At 59.1% G+C, this 18,526-nt stretch overlaps 1 protein-coding gene across 3 annotated transcripts in view; it reads right to left on the bottom strand.

The window, feature by feature from the left end:
• Nucleotides 1-1,390: 1,390 nt before the first annotated feature.
• The window catches only part of LOC119527817 (RAP1 GTPase activating protein), a 49,049-nt gene continuing 31,913 nt past the window's right edge, over nucleotides 1,391-18,526 (bottom strand). For 2 of the 3 annotated variants that reach the window (XM_037828252.1, XM_037828253.1), the window contains 19 exons: nucleotides 16,916-17,019; nucleotides 16,589-16,667; nucleotides 16,118-16,171; nucleotides 14,898-14,981; nucleotides 14,600-14,700; nucleotides 14,343-14,472; nucleotides 13,235-13,390; nucleotides 12,709-12,780; nucleotides 11,993-12,079; nucleotides 11,437-11,574; nucleotides 9,665-9,796; nucleotides 7,643-7,720; nucleotides 6,600-6,709; nucleotides 5,425-5,538; nucleotides 3,614-3,737; nucleotides 2,541-2,643; nucleotides 2,149-2,252; nucleotides 1,874-1,916; nucleotides 1,391-1,497 (listed from right to left, as the gene is read on the bottom strand). In XM_037828252.1, the coding sequence (XP_037684180.1) occupies nucleotides 1,908-1,916; nucleotides 2,149-2,252; nucleotides 2,541-2,643; nucleotides 3,614-3,737; nucleotides 5,425-5,538; nucleotides 6,600-6,709; nucleotides 7,643-7,720; nucleotides 9,665-9,796; nucleotides 11,437-11,574; nucleotides 11,993-12,079; nucleotides 12,709-12,780; nucleotides 13,235-13,390; nucleotides 14,343-14,472; nucleotides 14,600-14,700; nucleotides 14,898-14,981; nucleotides 16,118-16,171; nucleotides 16,589-16,667; nucleotides 16,916-17,019 (1,779 nt within the window). In that variant the 3' untranslated portion in view covers nucleotides 1,391-1,497; nucleotides 1,874-1,907. The remainder of the gene's footprint in view (nucleotides 1,498-1,873; nucleotides 1,917-2,148; nucleotides 2,253-2,540; nucleotides 2,644-3,613; nucleotides 3,738-5,424; nucleotides 5,539-6,599; nucleotides 6,710-7,642; nucleotides 7,721-9,664; nucleotides 9,797-11,436; nucleotides 11,575-11,992; nucleotides 12,080-12,708; nucleotides 12,781-13,234; nucleotides 13,391-14,342; nucleotides 14,473-14,599; nucleotides 14,701-14,897; nucleotides 14,982-16,117; nucleotides 16,172-16,588; nucleotides 16,668-16,915; nucleotides 17,020-18,526) is intronic. The other variant, XM_037828254.1, reaches the window with a different exon arrangement.

Raw genomic sequence — 18,526 nt, 5'->3', positions numbered from 1 at the left:
CCCGCACCCCAGTGCTGCCTGATGGCATCCGGCCCCAATGCGGGCCCCTGGTGCCCCCTGGTGGCCATACAGGGAAATTCGTGGGATTCACTGAGCATGAGGAGGGAAGTGAGAGATCATTAAGGGAACATCTACTGGGCGCTGGGTGTTGGATATGCACCAGCTCATTGAATCTTCTTACACTCTTGGGAGAGGTGCTTTACGCCCATTTTACAGTTGTGGAACCTGAGGTTCCGAGAAGTGAATTAAGCTGCCGAATGCCACCCAGCTAGTAAGACATGGCAGCAAGACTCAAACCTAGGTCTGCACGACTCCCAACGCCATGTTCTCCCTCCTGGTGGAGAGGGAAGGCTGGTGGTGACAAAGTCCATGGCTTGGCGTGGCCTTGGTGCTGCCCCCAGACCCAGGAGCTCCGACGGCTCCCACCACCCCACCCCAAGCTCACCTTGGCACCAGAGCATCTGCGTGGGGTCACACAAAGCCAGGCCCAACTCAGGATACAATAGCGATAAATAGAATTTATTTTGTACACCTGTTACCGACATACACACGGCCATGGGGGGGCTTCCAAAACACGTGTTGGGGCCAGAAGGCTGGCCTTGGGCGTGGTGCCTAAAAAGTGTGGCCCGACACACACAAGGACGGGGACTCACAGTGGCTGTGCCTGGCTGCCCCCTCCATGGCGGGGGGTGGGCAGAGGTGAGGCCTGTGACTGTGCCAGCTGAGACCCCTCAGCCTGGAGTGGCCAGGAGCATGGGATGGCAGGGGTTAAGCTGGGTGGTGGCTCAAGAGCCAGTTAGGTCCCTCTTCCCCCATAAGGGGGCTCACCCGTCATGTGAGGCAGTGGACAGGGCATCGGCAGATGTGGTAGAGCTTTGGGGGCCAGGAGGGCAAGGGGTGCAGTCAGCTCCCTGCCTCCCAGCCCACCCGGGGCCCCAGGAACTCCAAGAAGTGGGGTAGGGTAACAGGAGGCGTCTGGGAGAACAACTTCCCTTCCAGGGCAGGGACATGGAATCAGAGCCTTCAGGGACCGCTGTACTAATCTCATCCATCTGCAGGGGAGGCACCCAGAGACGGCGAGTGACGTGCCCAGAGTCACACAGTAGAACCCAAATCAGAACCCAAGACTCAGGGCTCCCAGCCCAGTGCTCTCTACCCCCCTTTGCACCCTGCTGCCTCCGTGATAGACCCTGTGTGCACTGAGATACGGCAACACCTCCTCCATCTTGATCCCCTTGAGTCCAGAGGGGCACCCAGGGGTGATGGAGTGGACAGGGCAAGGCAAGCTTCAACTGTCTGCTCCCTGCCCAGACCCCAGCCTGGGGGTTGGGAACGATGCCAGCAGCGTCCCCGCGCCCAGGTCTGGATGGCTCTGCCCTGCAGAGATAGCCCAGACCGGTGGACCAAGGGGAGGTTTGGGGAGCAGGGAGCTGGCCCACAGGCCCCGTCTGCCTGGCCTGGCCACGGCGTCTCCACCTTGTGCTTCTGTGGCCTCATCTGCAGAGCAAAGGGAGATGGGAGAGGCCATGAAGCAGGGGGAAAGGAGGCTGGGAGCCCCCCCCCCCTGAGTTCCAGGATCTGAGTCCTTTCCAGCCTACTGGGACCCCCCAAAGTCCCTCCCCCAGAAATTCCCAGTCTCTTCCAGGCTCCGATCCGTTCTTCCCAGCAACTCACGGGCAGAGAAGAGGCAGCGTTTATCAGCCCCAGAAAGGGCCACGGCCTGCCCAAGTCACCCAGCGCCTAGGTGGCAGGGACTCAACCCAGACCCGTAGCTCTTCCCCAGAGAGTTGAGAGCAACAGGGGGGAGTCAGCCCACCCCCACAAACTCCCTGCCCTCCCCACACTAAGCAAGAGTTGGGGGGCTGGGCCTGACCTGCTTGTTTTCGACTTTAGAGGTTGTGGTCCGGCTAACAGCCCTGCACAGTGACCGCGGCGGCGAGGCAAGTGGCAGGACCCATGATGAGTGAGGCAGGAAGGACAGGCAAGCGGAAGTCACTGGCTGCACCCTGACTGGCCCCGCCCAGCCCCTCCTGGTCCCCTTGATTCCTCCCGGCGACAGCGAACCCCCCTCCCAGGTGGGGCTTTCTCACAGGGCCAGCCCTGGGCCGTCCCTCCCCACCCTGGCCAGGCCTGGGTGGCTGCACCTACCAGCTGGGGTGGGTGCTGCTCAGATGCTTCCAGTTGAATCTTGATCTTGGGACACGCAGGGTCCCCCGACTTGCCGGCGTCTGGGTGGGGTGACTGCGAGGGGCCTGGGGAGGGGGGCAGGAGGGAGCCACCTCACTGGCCGCGGGGAGGCACCAGGGAGACGGGGGCATGGATGGGCAGTCGGCACCGGTGCTTCCCAACCCACCGAGTCCCTCCCTCAGGGACCCCCACCCTTAACCTGCCCCCCCATCATCCTCCAAGACCCTCCCAGCAGCCACCAGTAAGTAATGGCCTTACTGTCAGGGGCCGACCCCCTGGAGCATGGGAGCTGGGCCCCACCCTGCGCCCTGTCCCCCCCCCCCGCCCATAAGGTGGCCCTGCTGGTCTGGTACCTGGCGAGCTGCCGCCACTCGTGGTGCTGACACTGTCCTCCAGCCAGGTGCTGTAGATGAAGGAGTCCCGCTTGTGGGGCGTCCCCGAGGACGAGACGCTCTCCTGGGGAGGGCGGGGGAGAGGAGGGGAGAGAGGTTGGCCCTGTTCGTGGCCCTGGCTTGGCTCTTCCCTCTAGCCCGCCACCCTGCCAAACCCCCTCTCTGTTGCCCCACTGCGCGGAGGCCGGGGGCCCAGTGAGGTCTGCCCCAGGGAGCGCACGCTGGGCGGGCAGGAGGCCCAGGCCCACACCGCCCACTCCCGCTCCCTCGCTCTGCAGACGTTCATCGATGCGCTCCTGGGCCGAGCCCCCGAGATCAAGCAGGCTGGGCCCTGGGGAGCTGGAGGGGCAGGAGAGACAGGCAGCGAGGCGACTGTTAAAATTCAGAATCTAAGCCCTGCAGGAGGTGCTGCTCTGCACTGCTCCCTGCCTCCCTGCAGCACCTGGGACAGTGCCTGGCAGAGTAGGTGCCCAGGAAAAGGCTGCTGAAGAATAACAAGAAGGTGCTACCGGCAAAGCCCAGGGGTCTGTGAGAGCCCGGGGGGCGGTTTCCTAACCTACCCTGGAACCAGGAAATCAGAGAAGGCTTTCAGGAGGAGGTGATGTGAGCCTGACTTGACAGGGATGAGAAGTCAGCCAGGCAGAGGGGGAAGGAGGAGGCAGGAAGAGCGTTTCAGAGTGAGGAAATGGCACACGCAAAGGCCATGGGATGGAGGGAAGTCTGGTACGTTTGGGGGACTGCAGAGAGTGCAGAATAGCCAAGGGTGTAAGAGATAAGGATTGGGGAAAGGGGAGGATGGGCCAGATCTTCAGGGGTCTCAGAGATTGAGCTCTCCAGGAAGGGCACTGGGGAGCCAGGGAAGGCTTCAGAGCAGGGGAGGGTCCATCTGCCTTGCTCCTTGGGGCTGAGTCCCAGATCACATCTGCCAGGCCTAGGCTCATTCTTCTACTGGAGCATCTCCAGGGGCCCCAAGATGCCCCCAACCAGGCCACTGTGGAGCTGCCTCCCCCCAGCCCCCCCACCGGGCCTCTCACCAGGCCTGTGTCGTCCCCATCCACGCCCTCTGTTTCCTCCACCACACTGGCGAAGCTGCTGGCACTGGACGAGGAGCGGGAGAAGTCCTTTAGCGCTTCTGCTCTCTGGGCCACTGTCTCCGCCCTGCCACGGACAGCACCCTGTCAGCCAGCATCCAAGCTGGGCACCGGCTGGGCCGCGCTCCCACTCCTGCCCTCCCAGCCCAGCCGAGGGCCTCTGGGACCCCCATTACCCTGGGCTCCCACTGCAGCCTCCCCCCTCCCATTGTCCTTCCTAATGCACGGATCTGACCTTGTCCTTCCCCTGCTCAAATACCTCTCATGGCTCCCTGCTGCCCCCAGATGAAGGCCAATCCCCTCGGCTTGATGTTCAATAGTAACTGCTATTAACAACAAGCCTATCATCTAGGACATGTTCACTCTGTTCCTGGCACCATTCTAAGCATTTTGCGATCATTACCAGACCCCAGTCAGAGATGGGGGGGCACCAGGGCCCACGCAGGGTGATACGCAGCCCAAAGTTGCCCAGCTGGAGGCAGAAGCATGGGGGCATGGACTCAGGCTTCCAGCTCCACCATCCACTGCCTCAGCTCCCTCATGGCTCCATCTCATGCTCAGGGCCTTTGTGTCTCCTGCCTGGAGTCTCACCCCTTCCCTCAAATCCTAAAAAGCAAATTCTTCTTCCAAAACTCAGCCAAGGGCCCCCTCCTCCAGGAGGGCATCCCTGATTCCTCCTCCAAGGTGGCAATGACTGTTCTGCTCTGGGCCTGCATGCCTGTCTCTCCAGGTCCCCATGACCCTTCTCTGCCCCTCCATCTGCCTGCCTGACTCTTCAGCCCATGCTGGGCCCTCCCGACCCTAGCATCCAGTATGGGGCCAGGTCCAGAGGGGCCTTGGCCAAGGGGTGAGGGAGAGCGAGTGCCCCGGGCCTGCTGTGGCACCAATGCTTCCGGAGGCCCTACCGGGCTCCTGGGCTGGTCAGCTCCCCCTCCAGAATACACCCCCCAGCCCCGCACTCCTTCTGGCATGGCCAGCTGGCTCCAGCTCCATCGTCTCACCAGGACACCTGCCACAGCCTCCTCACAGGTCTCCCTGCCTCACTTCCTTCTCTTTATAGAGGCCACCCAAAGATTTTTAAAGCATCACCCCCTTAATTAAAATCTTCCAATGGCTCCTTGTCACGCTTGGGCAAAACTCGACATTCTCACAGGGCCTCCAAAGCTGTGACCTGACCCTGCCCGCCCCTCCAACCTCGTTCCCACCCTTGTCCTGCACTAGACCTGCCCAGGCCCAGCCCATGCCACGAGGCTCCCACTGCCCATCCAGCTTGGGAAGGAGGCACCCACCGGCCCTGACACCAGGACCCATTTCCTGTGGCCTCCCTCTCGGCGTGGCTGACCCTGCCTCACTCAGTTCCCAGTTCAAACATCAGCCCTTCAGAGGTCTTCGCTACACACCCATCCAAACACCCCCATCGTCCTCCATTGCTTCCCCCAGCTCCATCCCCCCCCAATCACTGTCTGGAAGAAGCAGCTTATTTAGCAATGTTTCCACTCCATCAGCTACGTGCTGCGTGGACAGTGGACATGCCCAGGTCACTGCTGCATCCTGGGGCTTGCCTGGGGCCTGGCCTGCCCAAAGAGCTCACTGGGGGTGGGTTGAAGAGGGACCCAGGTAAGTACCCAGGCCTCCCTGACTGGGTTGCAACGTTCCCCCAGCAGTCCTGGGGGGGGCCCTGAGCGCAGGCTGGGGATGGAGAGGTTGTGTTCTCCGCACCCAAGTCCCCGGCTCGGTGAGCCATGAGCCCCAACCTGTTCTTGGTCGTGGGCATCTCGGGGGAGCTCTGGGTGGATGAGTTCTCCGACTTGGGCTCCTGTGACACGTGCCCGCTGTCTGGGGTCTTCTGGCCAGCTGGGGGGCTCTCCCTGTGGGGTACATGGGAGCAGCAGGGGGTTCAGCAGCGGGCTTGGCAGCAGGGGTAGAACGAGGCCCAGGCCGTGAGTGGGGGTCCCGGATACCTCCTGCCTCAGGGACTAACCCCAGAGCACTCCAGGCAGGCTCCCTGACTGGCAGGCACTAACAGAGCCCCTACTGTGACAGGACAAGTCCTAATGCCTCCCTACCTTGGGGCATCCCCTATATGGATAAGGAAACTAGGTTTCAGAGATGGGGAGGAGCTGCCCAGGAGTGCACAGCTAGCACATAGCCAAGTCAATATTTGAATCCAGGTCAAAGAATTCCAAGCTCTAGTGGTGATTAGGACACTGCCAGCTCCATTCCGGAGCATTCTCGATGCAGCTGAGTGTCTGACACCCTGCTAAGAGCTTCATGCACATTGCAGAGAATCCTTGCAGCAGCTCCATGCCGTTGGTTCTGTTCTTATGCCCATTTTTTAGATTGGGACAGTGTGGCTCAGAGAGGTCCAGTGACTTGCCCAAGGCCACACAGCACATTTGTTGCAGAGATGAGATTCACACCCACAAACTATCTTCTGCTTTCCAGGAACTAACACAGGTCTGCTGCCCACCCCCCACCCCACCCCTGCGGCCTGCCCCGACACCAGGACAGCAGCACTGGACCCTCCTGCACGTGCTGGGGCAGTGGAGAGAGGCTGGGCACTGGCTGTGGCCCTACGAGGGCTCAAATCTCAGCTCTGCCCCTCTCTGCTGCGTGACATGGGCAAGCCCCGCAACCCCTCTCACCTACAGTTTCTTCATCTGCAAGGCACAGACCCCACCAGTGGGCCAGCGGGACTGCTGAGTGGAGGGAAGGGTTTCACGTTGCGTGACCTGCAGGCCCAGGACCTGATGCACAGCAGGGGCTCAAGTGTACAGCTGCCACTGATGGGGACTTTGAGACAGAGGGTGGGACATTTCCTGCTGCCTGCTTCACTTGCCACAGGAGAGGGGCTTAGGGGAGACAGGGAAGGGGCCGGAGGGGTCACAGGATCCTACCTCCCTGCCCCCCCCCCCCCACAACCACTTACTTTTTCTCCTGCACCTCCTGTATGTTCTCGATGCCGATGGCGCTGCTGCGGCGTGAGCCAAATGGGCCCGACTTCTTCCTTGTGGGGCTTTTCCCCGGGACAATCAGCGACTGCAGGGAGAGGTCCCAACTCAGCGCCCACCTGTTCTGGAAGCCCCAGTGCCCTCCACATGCTACCCCAGGGCCCTGCTGCCCCAGGCCTTGAAGCAGGGGCAATGAGCAAAAAAGAACAAGAGAGAATGTCCATCTTGAGACAGCTGCCTAGTTTACAGATAGGGAAACTGAGGCCCAATGAGGGCAAGGGCCTTTCCTGACTTCACACAGCAGGGCAGGGCCTGGGATTGTAGTCCAGGAGGAGATGGGGAGGGGCCCAACACAGCCACTGTGGGGCAACCCCCTCTCTGCCCACTCCCTCCCCCCCAGTGCTCTGTGGGACCTGCAGACTATGGGTGGTGGTGAGGCAGTGGGCAAAGCAACCCCATCCCTGCCCCATGCCAGCCCTGCCCCTCCTTGGATCCTCCAAATTGGCTAGAGGAGCTCCTGGCCCAGCAACCCAAAGATAGCCCCCCAGTTTCTACACACACTGGGGTGGGGTACTGCAGGCATCAGAAGCATGCCCCCAGTTTCTCTGGGGAAGCAGGAAGTGGGGGCCCAGGGAGGCTTGGAGGTGCAGAAACCTCCAGGCGAGCTCATAGTGGGGAGGGAGTGAGGACAGAGGAGAGAGATGGTGCTCCATGCAGAACCGGCGATATTGGGGGACGTGCAGCTGGGCACAGGGTCTCTGGGTACCGATCCCGGCAGACACCGGGCCAGGGTCCTGGGGGCCAGGGCAGGGCCAGAAGCCCCTGGTGGGGGTGGGCACAGGTACCAGGCCCTACAGCAGGTGTCGAGTGCCCTCAGAGCTGCCGGCACTCCACCCTGCTTGCCCTCGGGCCTGCCCAGAGGGAAGGGAGCAATGTCCCCAATATGGCCTCCGTCCTGAGAGCGAGCAGAGAGCAGCGCGTGCAGGCAGCCTCCAGAGCTGGCGGCCCCGCGGACGACAACCTCTTCCACGGTTCCTATGCCTATGGCACTGCCCCGGCGTCCGAATCTACTTGCACTTTTCCCGGGAATAAGCAATGACTGGCAAGCAGCAGAGGACAGGGCAGAGAGAGACAGAGAGACAGAAAGAGAGAGTGAGAGATGGAGGTGGTGAGGGGGGAAATAGGCAGGACAAGAGACAGAGGGAAAGACAGAGGGCAAGAGGTTGGGGGAAGAGAGGTAGGGCAGGGAAGGGAAGGGGAGAAGGGTGAAGCAGAAACCGAGAGGACACAAGAAACAGAAAAAGAGATTGACGAATAGTTATAAAGACAAAGATAAAAGCAGGCGAGAAAGAGGGAGAGAGAGAGAGACAGGGCACAGAGAGCGGGAGACAGTGAAATACAGAGAAGCAGGTACACGAGAGCACAGAGTGAGACAGAGCCAGAGAGAGCAGGAAGGAGTAAAAAGGGGAAAGTGAGGGAGAGAACAGAGGAACGGGGAGGAGGAGAAGAAGCCAAAGGACAGGTGTAAGAGAAGAAACAAGGGTGAGAAGGCAGTGAGGTGAGGGGGAGGAGAAGAGAGGAGAGAAAGGCAACAAGGGACGGGCAAACAAGGGAAGAGAAGAGAGCAGAAGAAAAGAAGGGAGAATTGTGCAAAAACAAAAACAGAAATGGGTCTGGTTACTGCCATGATGAGAGCCTGCTGGCCTGGCCCTGTCCCCGGGACCCCTTTGCGACCACCCGCTGGAGGCTCTGGTTGGGGAGGGAGGGAGTGGTTGGTAAATCTTGGGGTAGGGGTTTGGGCCTGCTTCTCTGATGACAATGGGCTTAGGGACACTGCTAGACAGCAGAGGACCCACCTTTGGGCTAGACCACTGGGCAGGGGCGAGGGATTCCCTCCTGCCATGTGGCACAGCCTCACAGCACTGAGCACAGGGCCTGGCATGCAATAGACAATGAATGAATGAATGGAGTGAATGAATGAATGATGGTTGGTTGGTGGATGGATGGAGAGTGGGGTGCAGCAGTAGGTGCAGTGCCCTGGGGTGACCACTAGGTGGCAGGAAGCAGCTAGGCCCATGCTTGAAGACCTGTGCCCCCAGCACACCCCTGAGTATTAGCAGAACACCCCAGAGCCTGGCAGACAGTAAGTAATCACACAGTGGGCGCTCACTCAGGAGATGCGCGCACAGAAGCCCAGTTCCTGACACATAAAAGGTAGCCACACAGCCGCAGAGGCTCTGGCACACAGTAGGTGCTCACATGGACGAGGGCCAGGCACACAGTGTTCACAGAGTAGATGCCAAGACAGCTGCTCATTTCCTGACACACAGTAGGTGTTCCCTGAGATCCAAGACTTAGCATACATTATGTGCTCATACAGCAGTCTGTTTCCTGACACACAGTAGGTTCTCAAACGGTGCTGGGCACACAGTAGGTGCTCACATAGTTGACGTCCACATAGCAGCTATAGCAGCTCAGGTCCTGACACACAGTAGGTGCTCACAGAAGCTGAGGATCAAGCCCACAGTAGGTGCTCACAAAATACATGTCCACATAGCAATACAGATCCTGACACACAGTAGGTGCTCACACAGCAGCCCAGGTCCTCACATACAGTAGTTGCTCCTGTGCAGATGCCCATCCAGCACCCCAGAGCCAGGCACAGAGTAGGTGCTCTCAGAAACCCAAGGCTTGACAATAGGTGCTCACACAGCAGCCCAGTTCCCAGAGAATAGGTGCTCAATAAGGAATGTGACATAGAGGCTGCCCCAGAGCCGACCCATACAAGGTCCACCCAAGAATGAGGGACCCGGAGGAGGGGAGGGCCGAGGAGCTGAGAAGGGGGCTGAAGGTTCTCAGCACCCAGAGTCCCAGCCTGGGCACCAGACCCCATGGAGAAGAGTAGCCAAACTGAGTTCAGAGCCCAGGATGGACAATTAGACAGCAGGGCAATAGAGGGAAGTGGGGTCAGGCCTCGGGAGGCAGGGGAAAGCTAAGGGCCTCTGGGGACAGGGCGGGGGGACGGTGTTGGGGGGATACTCACTATTCCAGCCGCCTTGGCCAGATCGGGGTTGTTGGGTGCAAAGCCCCCGCTGTGGCTGGTGGACACGGTGTTGGGCTTCTTGTTGCTTAGCCCCATGGCGTCCATGGACTGGCTGCGACTCCGGATGACCCGCTGTGGGGGCAAGGAGGGAGGCGAGCAGAGGCTTCATAAGGCCCCACACCCCAGGGACACCCCAGAGCCCTGGGCAGAGCCAGGAGCCAGCACCTGGTCCCTCTCCACTACTGCCACCTGGGAATTCCATTCTCCTTTGAGGCCTGTTTCCCTATCTGTCACATGAGGGTGGGCAAATGGTAGTTTGGGACGTGGCTCTGTCACCAACGACCTGTCTGAGCCCGTTTCCTCCTCACGTGGCTGTTGTAAAGTCTGAAGAAGACAGTGGGTCATGACCAAAGTGTGCCAGAGAAGCCTCCAGAAACCTCAGGTCTCTCAGATCTTTTAGGGTCTCTCAGAGCTTTCTTTGCTCCTTTTTTACCTTCCCTCCTGTCTTTCCTTTTTCTTAGCAAATATTTATACTGATATGGGACAAGTACTTGACCTTTGCTCTCTCATCTAATCTACCACCGACCCAATGAGGTGGGGTCCATCACGATGCTATTTACCCAGCAGCCAAATCCCATCCCTTATCTGTGGGCCCTGCTGCCTCTGAGAAATCCTTTCACCTAATCCAGGCTCACCATCTGGTTGCTCAAAGAAGACACCCCAGATGCAGGCTCACCCCACCATTCCCTGTCCCCCAGAAGCAGGGCCCTCCCAAGCCTCTTTCTCAGAACTACAGTCTGTTCACCTTGGCTCCAGGGCAGGCCCAGCAGCTGGGCTAAGCCCCATGTGCAAGTGGGCAGCTTCGTGGCCTGCCCTGGGTGAGGGTGGGGGTGAGGCCGGCAGCTGGCCTGGCCGGGCATCTGGAGGACGCTCAGTCCTCCACTTGTGGGTGGAAGAGATAGGGGCCAAGAGGCCCAGCAACTGTGCCCTGGGGAGCTACAGCCTGAGAGAGTCCAGGCCCCGTCCAAGGGGGTTGAAGCATCCCTTCTCCCCTGCCTCTCACTTTGGCAGTTGCCTGGTTGTTGAGGCAGACAAGGCAGAGTTTTACACTTTGCTTTTTAACTTACATTGCATTAGTCTAATTGCTTTACAAATAACAGCAACCATTGTATCAGGTAGGTGGTTATTACCCCCATTCAACAGATGAAGAAACTGAGGCTCAGAGAACAGCCAAGCTGGAAAAGCTGCAGAGCTGGGATTTGAACCCAAAGACTCTGTGCTCTTGCCTCCTCCCCTCTTCACCTGCTGACCTGGCAGCCGTCACCCTCGGCACCAGAGGCACCCCGTCGCCACCCGATGGCTACAACTTTCAGCAGAACTCCGGGAAGACTCCGCCCCCAGGGCTAGGCCCCTCCCCAAGCCAAAGCCAAATCTTAAACGCCGCTTCCAGCCGCAAGCTGTACCCCAAAAGCAGACCACACCCCCAAGTCTGAGCCCACCCCATCCCCCCAAAGCTAAGAGCCCACCTGAGTCCGGCCTCATCCAGACTCCGCCCCCAGATGCAAGCCCGCCTCTAGCTCCCCCCTCCCCGTGGCTCAGTCCCTTAGCCACACCCCGGAAACTACCCCTAGCCACGCCCTCACCCAGACTCCGCCCCCCAACGCGAGCCCGCCTCTACCGCACCCCCGCGCCTGCCCTTTGGCCCCACCCCCGGGCAACACCCGACCACGCCCCCGTCCCAACCCCGCCCAGGTAAACCCAGGGCACTTCACCTTGAAAGACTCGAAAAAGCCGCCGCCGCCGCCGCCGTTCTCCATCTTGTCCTCGTCGCCGCCCAGGCCCATCATGGACTGGCTGTGGATGTGCAGTTCCTCATAGAGCGTCTCCAGGAGGGCGGCACGCGTCCGCTCCTGTGGGCCAGGCCGGGGCCGTCAGGAGAGACTCCCCCCGGGATCAGCCCCTGGTCCCACAGTTCGAATCCCGGCACCTTCCCCGAGCAGGCCCCTCCGCAGGTCGAGCAGCCCCGGTTTCCTCATGTCACACCCCCCGCCCCGCGTCCCCCACATCCCCCGCGCCGACTTCCCACCTCCGAGGCCCCTCCTGCCCACTCCTCACACTTCCCTAGAAACGCCCTCCTACTTCCTCTCCCAGCCCTGCTCATCCCCAGACCCTTTGTCCCCGGGCAGCTCTCTGTCCTGAGGCCTTCAACCCTCCCCGTCCCCGGAGAGAAGGCAGAGGACTGAACTTGCCTTTTCCTTCCCCAGGAGCAGGGCTGAAAGTCTGGTTTAGAAAAGGGGGGGGGGGGCAGCAGGAGATCCACATGCTCACCTCCAGCTTGGCAAACTTCTCTGCCTTGTAGCAGGCATATTCTGCATTGATCAGCTTTGTCAGCAAAAATTCCTGGAACTCGGGGCCCTGGGAGCCCCCATTGTGGAGGGAGAGGGGAAGGGGGATCAAGTCAGAAACAAGGGGCTGAACTCCCATGAGTCTGGGGCTGAAGCTTCCGAGCCACTCCCTGCTGGGGCCTGGGATCACCCACCGTCATCCCGTTAGGATGTCTCCTTGGGCTCAGCCCCCCAGCCCAGGCATCCAGGGAGCCCCCAGGCCTTCAAGCCTGCCCACCCCCTCGGGAACAGACCCTCCCAAAGGCAAAGGTCTGGGTTGGGGTGTCCTCCTGCCTCAGTCTGGGGCAGTGGGCATGCTGTGTAGGGGCTGGGTTAAGGCCCCAAGGGTGGTTTCTGAGTGGGGGGACATGTGCCCCCCTCCCCAAACATCTTGGAGGAAAGAAGACTGTGCTGAGGAAAGACCAGAGTCTGCTATGAAAAATGTAAAACGACACAGTTACTTGTTCTGTAACTTTGTTTAAAAAAAAAAAAAATCACAGTTTTTCTCAAGATGGAAGAGAAAAGCCAGAGCGTGGTTAGGGGTGTCCAGCTCTGGCACAGGCTGGGGCTTCAGGACCGCGTCCGGCAGAGGGTGAGCCACCTCCACCCCTGCCCATCTAGCCCGGCTCTGCCCGTGCCCGGGAGTGGGGCTGCCCTCACCTTCCTGAACACAGCAGGGTCCGGGAGGGGGGGCCCGAAGAAGGGCACGTCGTCCCTCGCGGTGACGGAGACCTGGAAGGGAGGGCAGCTGTCTCTGTGGAGTCCGGGGCCTGCTCTATCTGGCTCCCTCCGTCCCACACCAGCCAGAGACCCCTAAATCACCACTCTGTCCCACCCTGTGGTGCGCCTTGGGCCTGACCCGGGGGAGTCGGTGACTGCAAAGTGGGGAAATGAACCCCAGGATGTCAGCTCCTTGAGCCTTTGCACTGAACTTTCTGGTGGGAAGGGGTGGGGGGCTCAGGAGTCATGCGAGACGGTGAAGGAGGAGGAGGAGGGTGATTCTGGGCTGGGGGAAGAGGAAGGTAACTGGCTCCTTTGAGGGGGTGAACCTAGGAAGGGAGCTCACAGCCCCCAGGCAAACTCCATTTACAGGTGGGAACACTGAGGCTCCGAGAGGCCCCGCAGTGAGTGGGGAGCAGAGCTGTGGCTGGGACCGTTGCCTCTGGGAGGCTCCGCGATCACCCACCTTGTAGAGGGGGCCATCGGGCCCCCCGCCCTCGGCCTGTACCACCACATAGGCGTGCAGGAAGTTGGATGCGATCATGTCGGGCACGAAGGGCGTGTTCTCGTCCTGGAAGACCACAGCGACGATGTCATTGCCGATGTGCCGCTTCCGCTGCAACTGAGCACAGGGCCGGGGCCTGTCACACCATGGCCACAGGGGTCCATGGTGGGGGTGTGGGGGCTTGGGACAGGCAGAGAGAATTTGTTTCCCTCCCAAAAAATGTGGTAAAAAACTTGTCTTAAAATTATTCTAGTTTTCTTGGAATCCAGTGACATGAGGAAACTGAGGCCAAATGGGAAGTGATTTGCCCAAGGTCTTACAGAGAGCTCAGGGACTCGACCCAGGTTTCCTGGCCCCCAAGCCTGACCTCTCAGCCTTTCTCCTATCTAAATACTCCAAACATAATAAGGAAGAAATTGTTCCGTTTTTCTCACATTACCCTTCTACCTCCCTGGGGTAGGGGTGGGGACACAGCAGGTAGCCCTGCAGGACACCCAGGACAAGGTGACATACCTGTGAGTTCAGCTCCTGGACATGCCTGCACTTCCTCACGTCCAGGGCTCTGCATAAGCTGTTCTCTCCACCTGGAACACCCTCCCCCTCCTTCCCCAACTCCTCCACAGCCTAGAAGTCACTTGATCTTGGAAGTTTTTTTAGACAAGTCATTTGATCTTGGAAGTTTTTTCAGACTCCCATCTCCACCAAGTGTAAGTGCCCCCACGTGACCCCCACAATGCCTGTCACTCCTCATAAAACTACTAGCTCACATTGGTTGAGCTCTGGCTGCGTACCCAGCTCTGTTCTAGCCACCCTGTGTACAACCCCTTGACACTAACCTGTGAGATCAGTGCCAATATTATCCCCTTTCCACAGACGTGGAGACTGAGAATTTCACAGCATCATAGGCGCTTGTCTCCTCTCCCCCAACTAGACTGATAACCCCTAATGGGGGAACTGGATCATTTCCATCCCTAGCCCAGGGCCCAGCAATGAGCTGCTGTGATGGACACTGAAGGGACAGGTAGGTGGGTGGAACGATGGGAGGCAGGTGGGTGGGTGCCCAGGCTACCTGCTGGGTGTCCCCTTCTGTGTAGGGCAGCTTGGTGGACACGTGAAACATGATCTCCTTGTTGCGGAAGTTGCAATACACAGACTCGGTCCCCGTCTGCCCGTGGGTCACGTCCAGGCCTCCTCGGAACCTGCCCCCAGGGCCCCCAGGCCACAACTCAGTCTCCAGCTCCGGCCAGGCCACCAGGGGCCAAGACAGGGGCTTCCTCCCTGCCCAGGGGCACGGGATGAGGATGTTCATCCCATCCTAATGCTCACCCCTTGAAGTCCTGCAGTTTGACCTTTTGACCAAGAAATTCGAGGAACTCCACGAATGCTGGGCTTTCCTCATTGGTGCTGAAGAGCTCTTCCTCGGAAGTCTGGGGACCACACAGAGGGGCCGAGGTCACTGGGCCAGAGCGCCCAAGCAGCCCCTGCCCCCCAGCCCCATCTGTACCCAGAGCATCCCCTGGGCTCCTGGGCACTGAGCTCCTTGGCAGTGCTCTCCCTCAAAGGGTTGAGGTCCCAGATCCAGGGTGAGGTGGGGTGGGAAGCAGGGACGAGGAGGTGGGCACACCTGCCCGAGCTTCTGATAAATGACCCCAAACTTGAAGTTATTGCTGATAACATGCTCGTCAAAGGTGACGATGAGACGGGAGGCCTGGAGGGAGAAAACAAGGGTGAAAAGAGACTGCTTTTTATATTGCCATTTATTAAGCTCTTACTGTATGCCAAGCCCCGTGCCAGGCATTCTACATGCATCATCTCGTTTAATCCTCAAAACAGGACCATGAGGGAAACTCTCCTGCTATGTCCATTTTAGGGATGAAGAAACCACGGTCAGGCAGCTTAACTAACTTGCCTCAGGACTACAGCTTGCAAATGGCAGAGCTGAGACTTGAACCTAGGTCTGTAGGATTCCAAAGCTTAAGCTCGTTCCTCCTGAGTTTTGCCCATGAGCCCCACTCCTGCCCTGGCCAAGCCTGCCTCCACTTTACTCTGTAATGCTCTCGTTCCTTGGTTTCTCCGTAAGCCCACTTCCTCCTTTGAGAACAGGCTTGCTGCGGGGCCTTGAGCAAGTTCCCCTCCTCTCTTTGAGCCTCAATTTCTTCTAAAACCACAAGGCAGGACCAGATTTCTGAGGACCCTTCCTTCGGGGAATGTTCCTGGACCACACCACCCTCCAGGGATCGCACTTCTGCTCTAGAATTCATCAGAGCCACAAGGGTTTGCCTGTTTTCAGAGCCCACCTCTTCCAGAAAGCCCTTCGGGCTCATCGAAAACAGAAGCCTCTGCCCCTTGTCCTACACTGTCACAGCACCTTGAACCTAGCACCAAGTACGAGAGCTAGAAGTGCAGCTACTATCTGGAGGCAGTGTTTACAGCAGTGCCAGCATAGTTTCTCTCCCCAGGTACCCTCTGGGGTCAGAGACTAAGGCCAGGGGAGAAGAGCCTCCCCCCACCACACACACATAGGGGAGTCCTGAAGTTCCCATGGCTCAGAGGTGGCAGATGGGAGGATTCCCAATTAGCACGAGCAGTTGCTAGATATAAGTACAGACAGATAAGCCTAGGTTCAAATGCCCTCCTTGGCTGCTGTGCATCCTTGGATAAGGCACAGAACCCTTCTGGGCCTCTGGTTCCTCTTCTGCAAACTGTGGGTCGGACAGGGTTATTGTGAGGATGAGATGAGAGGATTCGTGAAAAACTACCCTGCCCTCTGTGGGTGCTGGGTAAATGCTCAGTTCCCCCGCTGCCCACCCAGCCTCAGCGAGCAGGGCCGAGATCCAGCCATACCTTGGGGTAGAGCACAGGGTAGAACCGATCCACATTCACATCCTCGCACACCAGCTGCAGGAGGAGATACGGGAGGGGTGTGAGGCCTGAAGCAGGGCAGGAGGGGTGGGCCTCCTAGGCCCCTAGGCGGAGGTCTGGGGAGGACAGCCAAAGAAAGGAAGAGGCAGGGGCCATGCTGGGAACAAAATCAGGACTGGGGGGCTCACTGTTGCTCAGAATGGGGTGCAGAGAGCTGGGGAGGCTCTTAGGAGTGCCAAAAGCAGGCAGACAGGGACTGGAGCCCAGGAGAACACATGGCGGCTCGCAGATGGAGTGGGAAGCCGGGAGAGGCAGGACTGCGAAGACGGGGTGCTGCACGCAGGGCGAGGACTTGGAGCCAGGGAAGAGGGTGTGCTGAGGCAAAGCTGCAGCCCACCGTGTGTCCGCCTGGGGGTTCCCAACACAAGAATTTCAGGGAAGCAGCGGCCTCACCTTCGCCATTTGGACCACGTTGGGGAACTCGGTGAGGCAGGAGATGGGGATGACATCATGGTATGTCCGGCACTTGGTCCTGGGAGGAGGAAGCTGCACAATGAGGGGCTGGGCAGTGGGAAGAAGACGAGGGGCTCTCTACACACAGTGAGATCAGGGGGACAGAGCACAGGGAGGAACAGGGGTAATGACAGCGACCAGGCAGTGTGACCTTAGGCAAATCCCTGTCTCTCTCGGCTTCACTTGAGAGAGCAGGTTACATGAAATGGGCTCTCAGATTCTAAGACCTCGACCTCCCTGCTGTCTCAGGATCTTCTCCACTCTCACCTGAGCAGCAGCCGCAGGTGCTCTTGGTCTCCGATGACGTCATACTTGAGCGAGAAGACAAGGTGGCCGAGGGCAGTGTCCAGAGAGTAGTAATTGAAATGCTCCTGGAGGGAGGTGGGACCAAGGGGAGAGAGGGAGGCTGAGCTTGGGACTCCTGGTAAACCCCACCAAAAAAGCTAACAGCAGGCAACACAGCTAAAATCACCGACTCTGCATCAGACAGACCTGCATTCAAATCCCAGCCCTGCAACTTGCCGCCTGGGTAGACTGAGACAGTCGCTTCATTTTTGTGCCTCAGGTTCCTAGTCTATAAAATGAGAATGAAGCCACCTATCTCGGGGTGGTGGTGGCAGGGTCTGAAAGAGATAAAATGCCTGGCCAGAGCCAGGTGTTCGATGGATGTTTGTGTAACCTTGGCTCTCAGGGTCCTCATCAATGTCAGGGGCCACATTTATACCTGTATACCTGTCCTCCTGGCCCCACCCTTCTCAGGGCTGGGCACCAGCAGGTGCTCAAAAGAGATATGCTGACTGCTGAACCGGTAGCTCTGTTGCCCCTGAAGCCAGGGCCCATGAGAAACAGGAAGTGAAACACCTCATAAACACACGGGGCAGCTGACCAGGCAAGTTCCCATCCTCCTGCCTCAACCAGAGAAGAGGCTGCAGGGTTGGAAAAAAATACCCCAGAGGGCCAAAAGGGTGGCTGCGGCAGGGACACTCCCGGAGAGAAGCCCAGGGACTGGCCCCTCCAGGTGGGGAAGCCCCAAAGCCAAGGGCCACGAGTGCCAGGAGACATCACCCAGCCTGGCCCTGGGCTCCCGCTGTCAAGCCCCAGCTCTGGGAGCGGAGCCAGCTCCCCAGCCACGCCCACCCCAGGAATCATCCTGGGAGTCCTGTTTAAACATGAACTCCTATGCTCAGAGGGCAGGAGGAGAGAGAAGCGGGGGCCAGGAGATGTGCCCCACAAATCCACAGTTCAAGGGCATTCTAAACTGACTAAAGAGACTCCCAGCCTGCTGGGGCACAGGGCGATGGAAACCCCCAGATGCTTGGTACCATCCCAGAGGAAAAGTGACAGGCACTTGGCAAGGAAGGCTACACCTAAGACCTGACCCCAGCAATGAGTGGGGGTGGGAGTTTCCCCCAAACCTACCCCCCTCCCCAGGCCCAGAGGATCCTGAGGGACAGTGTGTGTGGGGGGTGGGGGGGGGCAGGGCTCAGGGTCCTGAAAGTCAATACCCAGTCACTCTGACCTCTTCCCCCTGTTCAGAACAGGGCCCAATGTTCCAGCACCCGGTTGCCTCCTCATGCATTCCACCTGGAAATGGCATTCCACCTGGAAATTCCATCAGGAAATGGCCCTATCTCCCTGCTAGGCCCTGGGGTATCCAGGGCTCCCCAGGATCCCCTCCCCTTATTACGCCTCTTCCAGGAAGTCCTCCCTGATCACCCAAGCCAATCCAAATTCACAAGACACACAAGCTTCTACCATGTGCTCGGTGCTGGCAGAGCAGGCCCTGCACTGAAAATGGGACTGTCTGAACCCCCAACCTGTACCTTTTCAAATCCTTCTGCTCAAGGTCCACCTCCTTCTTTCTATCACTTGGCACTC

The sequence above is a fragment of the Choloepus didactylus genome, chromosome 2 (genome assembly GCF_015220235.1).
Source record: "Choloepus didactylus isolate mChoDid1 chromosome 2, mChoDid1.pri, whole genome shotgun sequence".
Classification (NCBI taxonomy): Eukaryota; Metazoa; Chordata; class Mammalia; order Pilosa; family Megalonychidae; genus Choloepus; species Choloepus didactylus.
The sequence above is the reverse complement of the archived record's forward strand: the minus strand, read 5'-3'. Positions and strand labels throughout refer to the sequence as shown.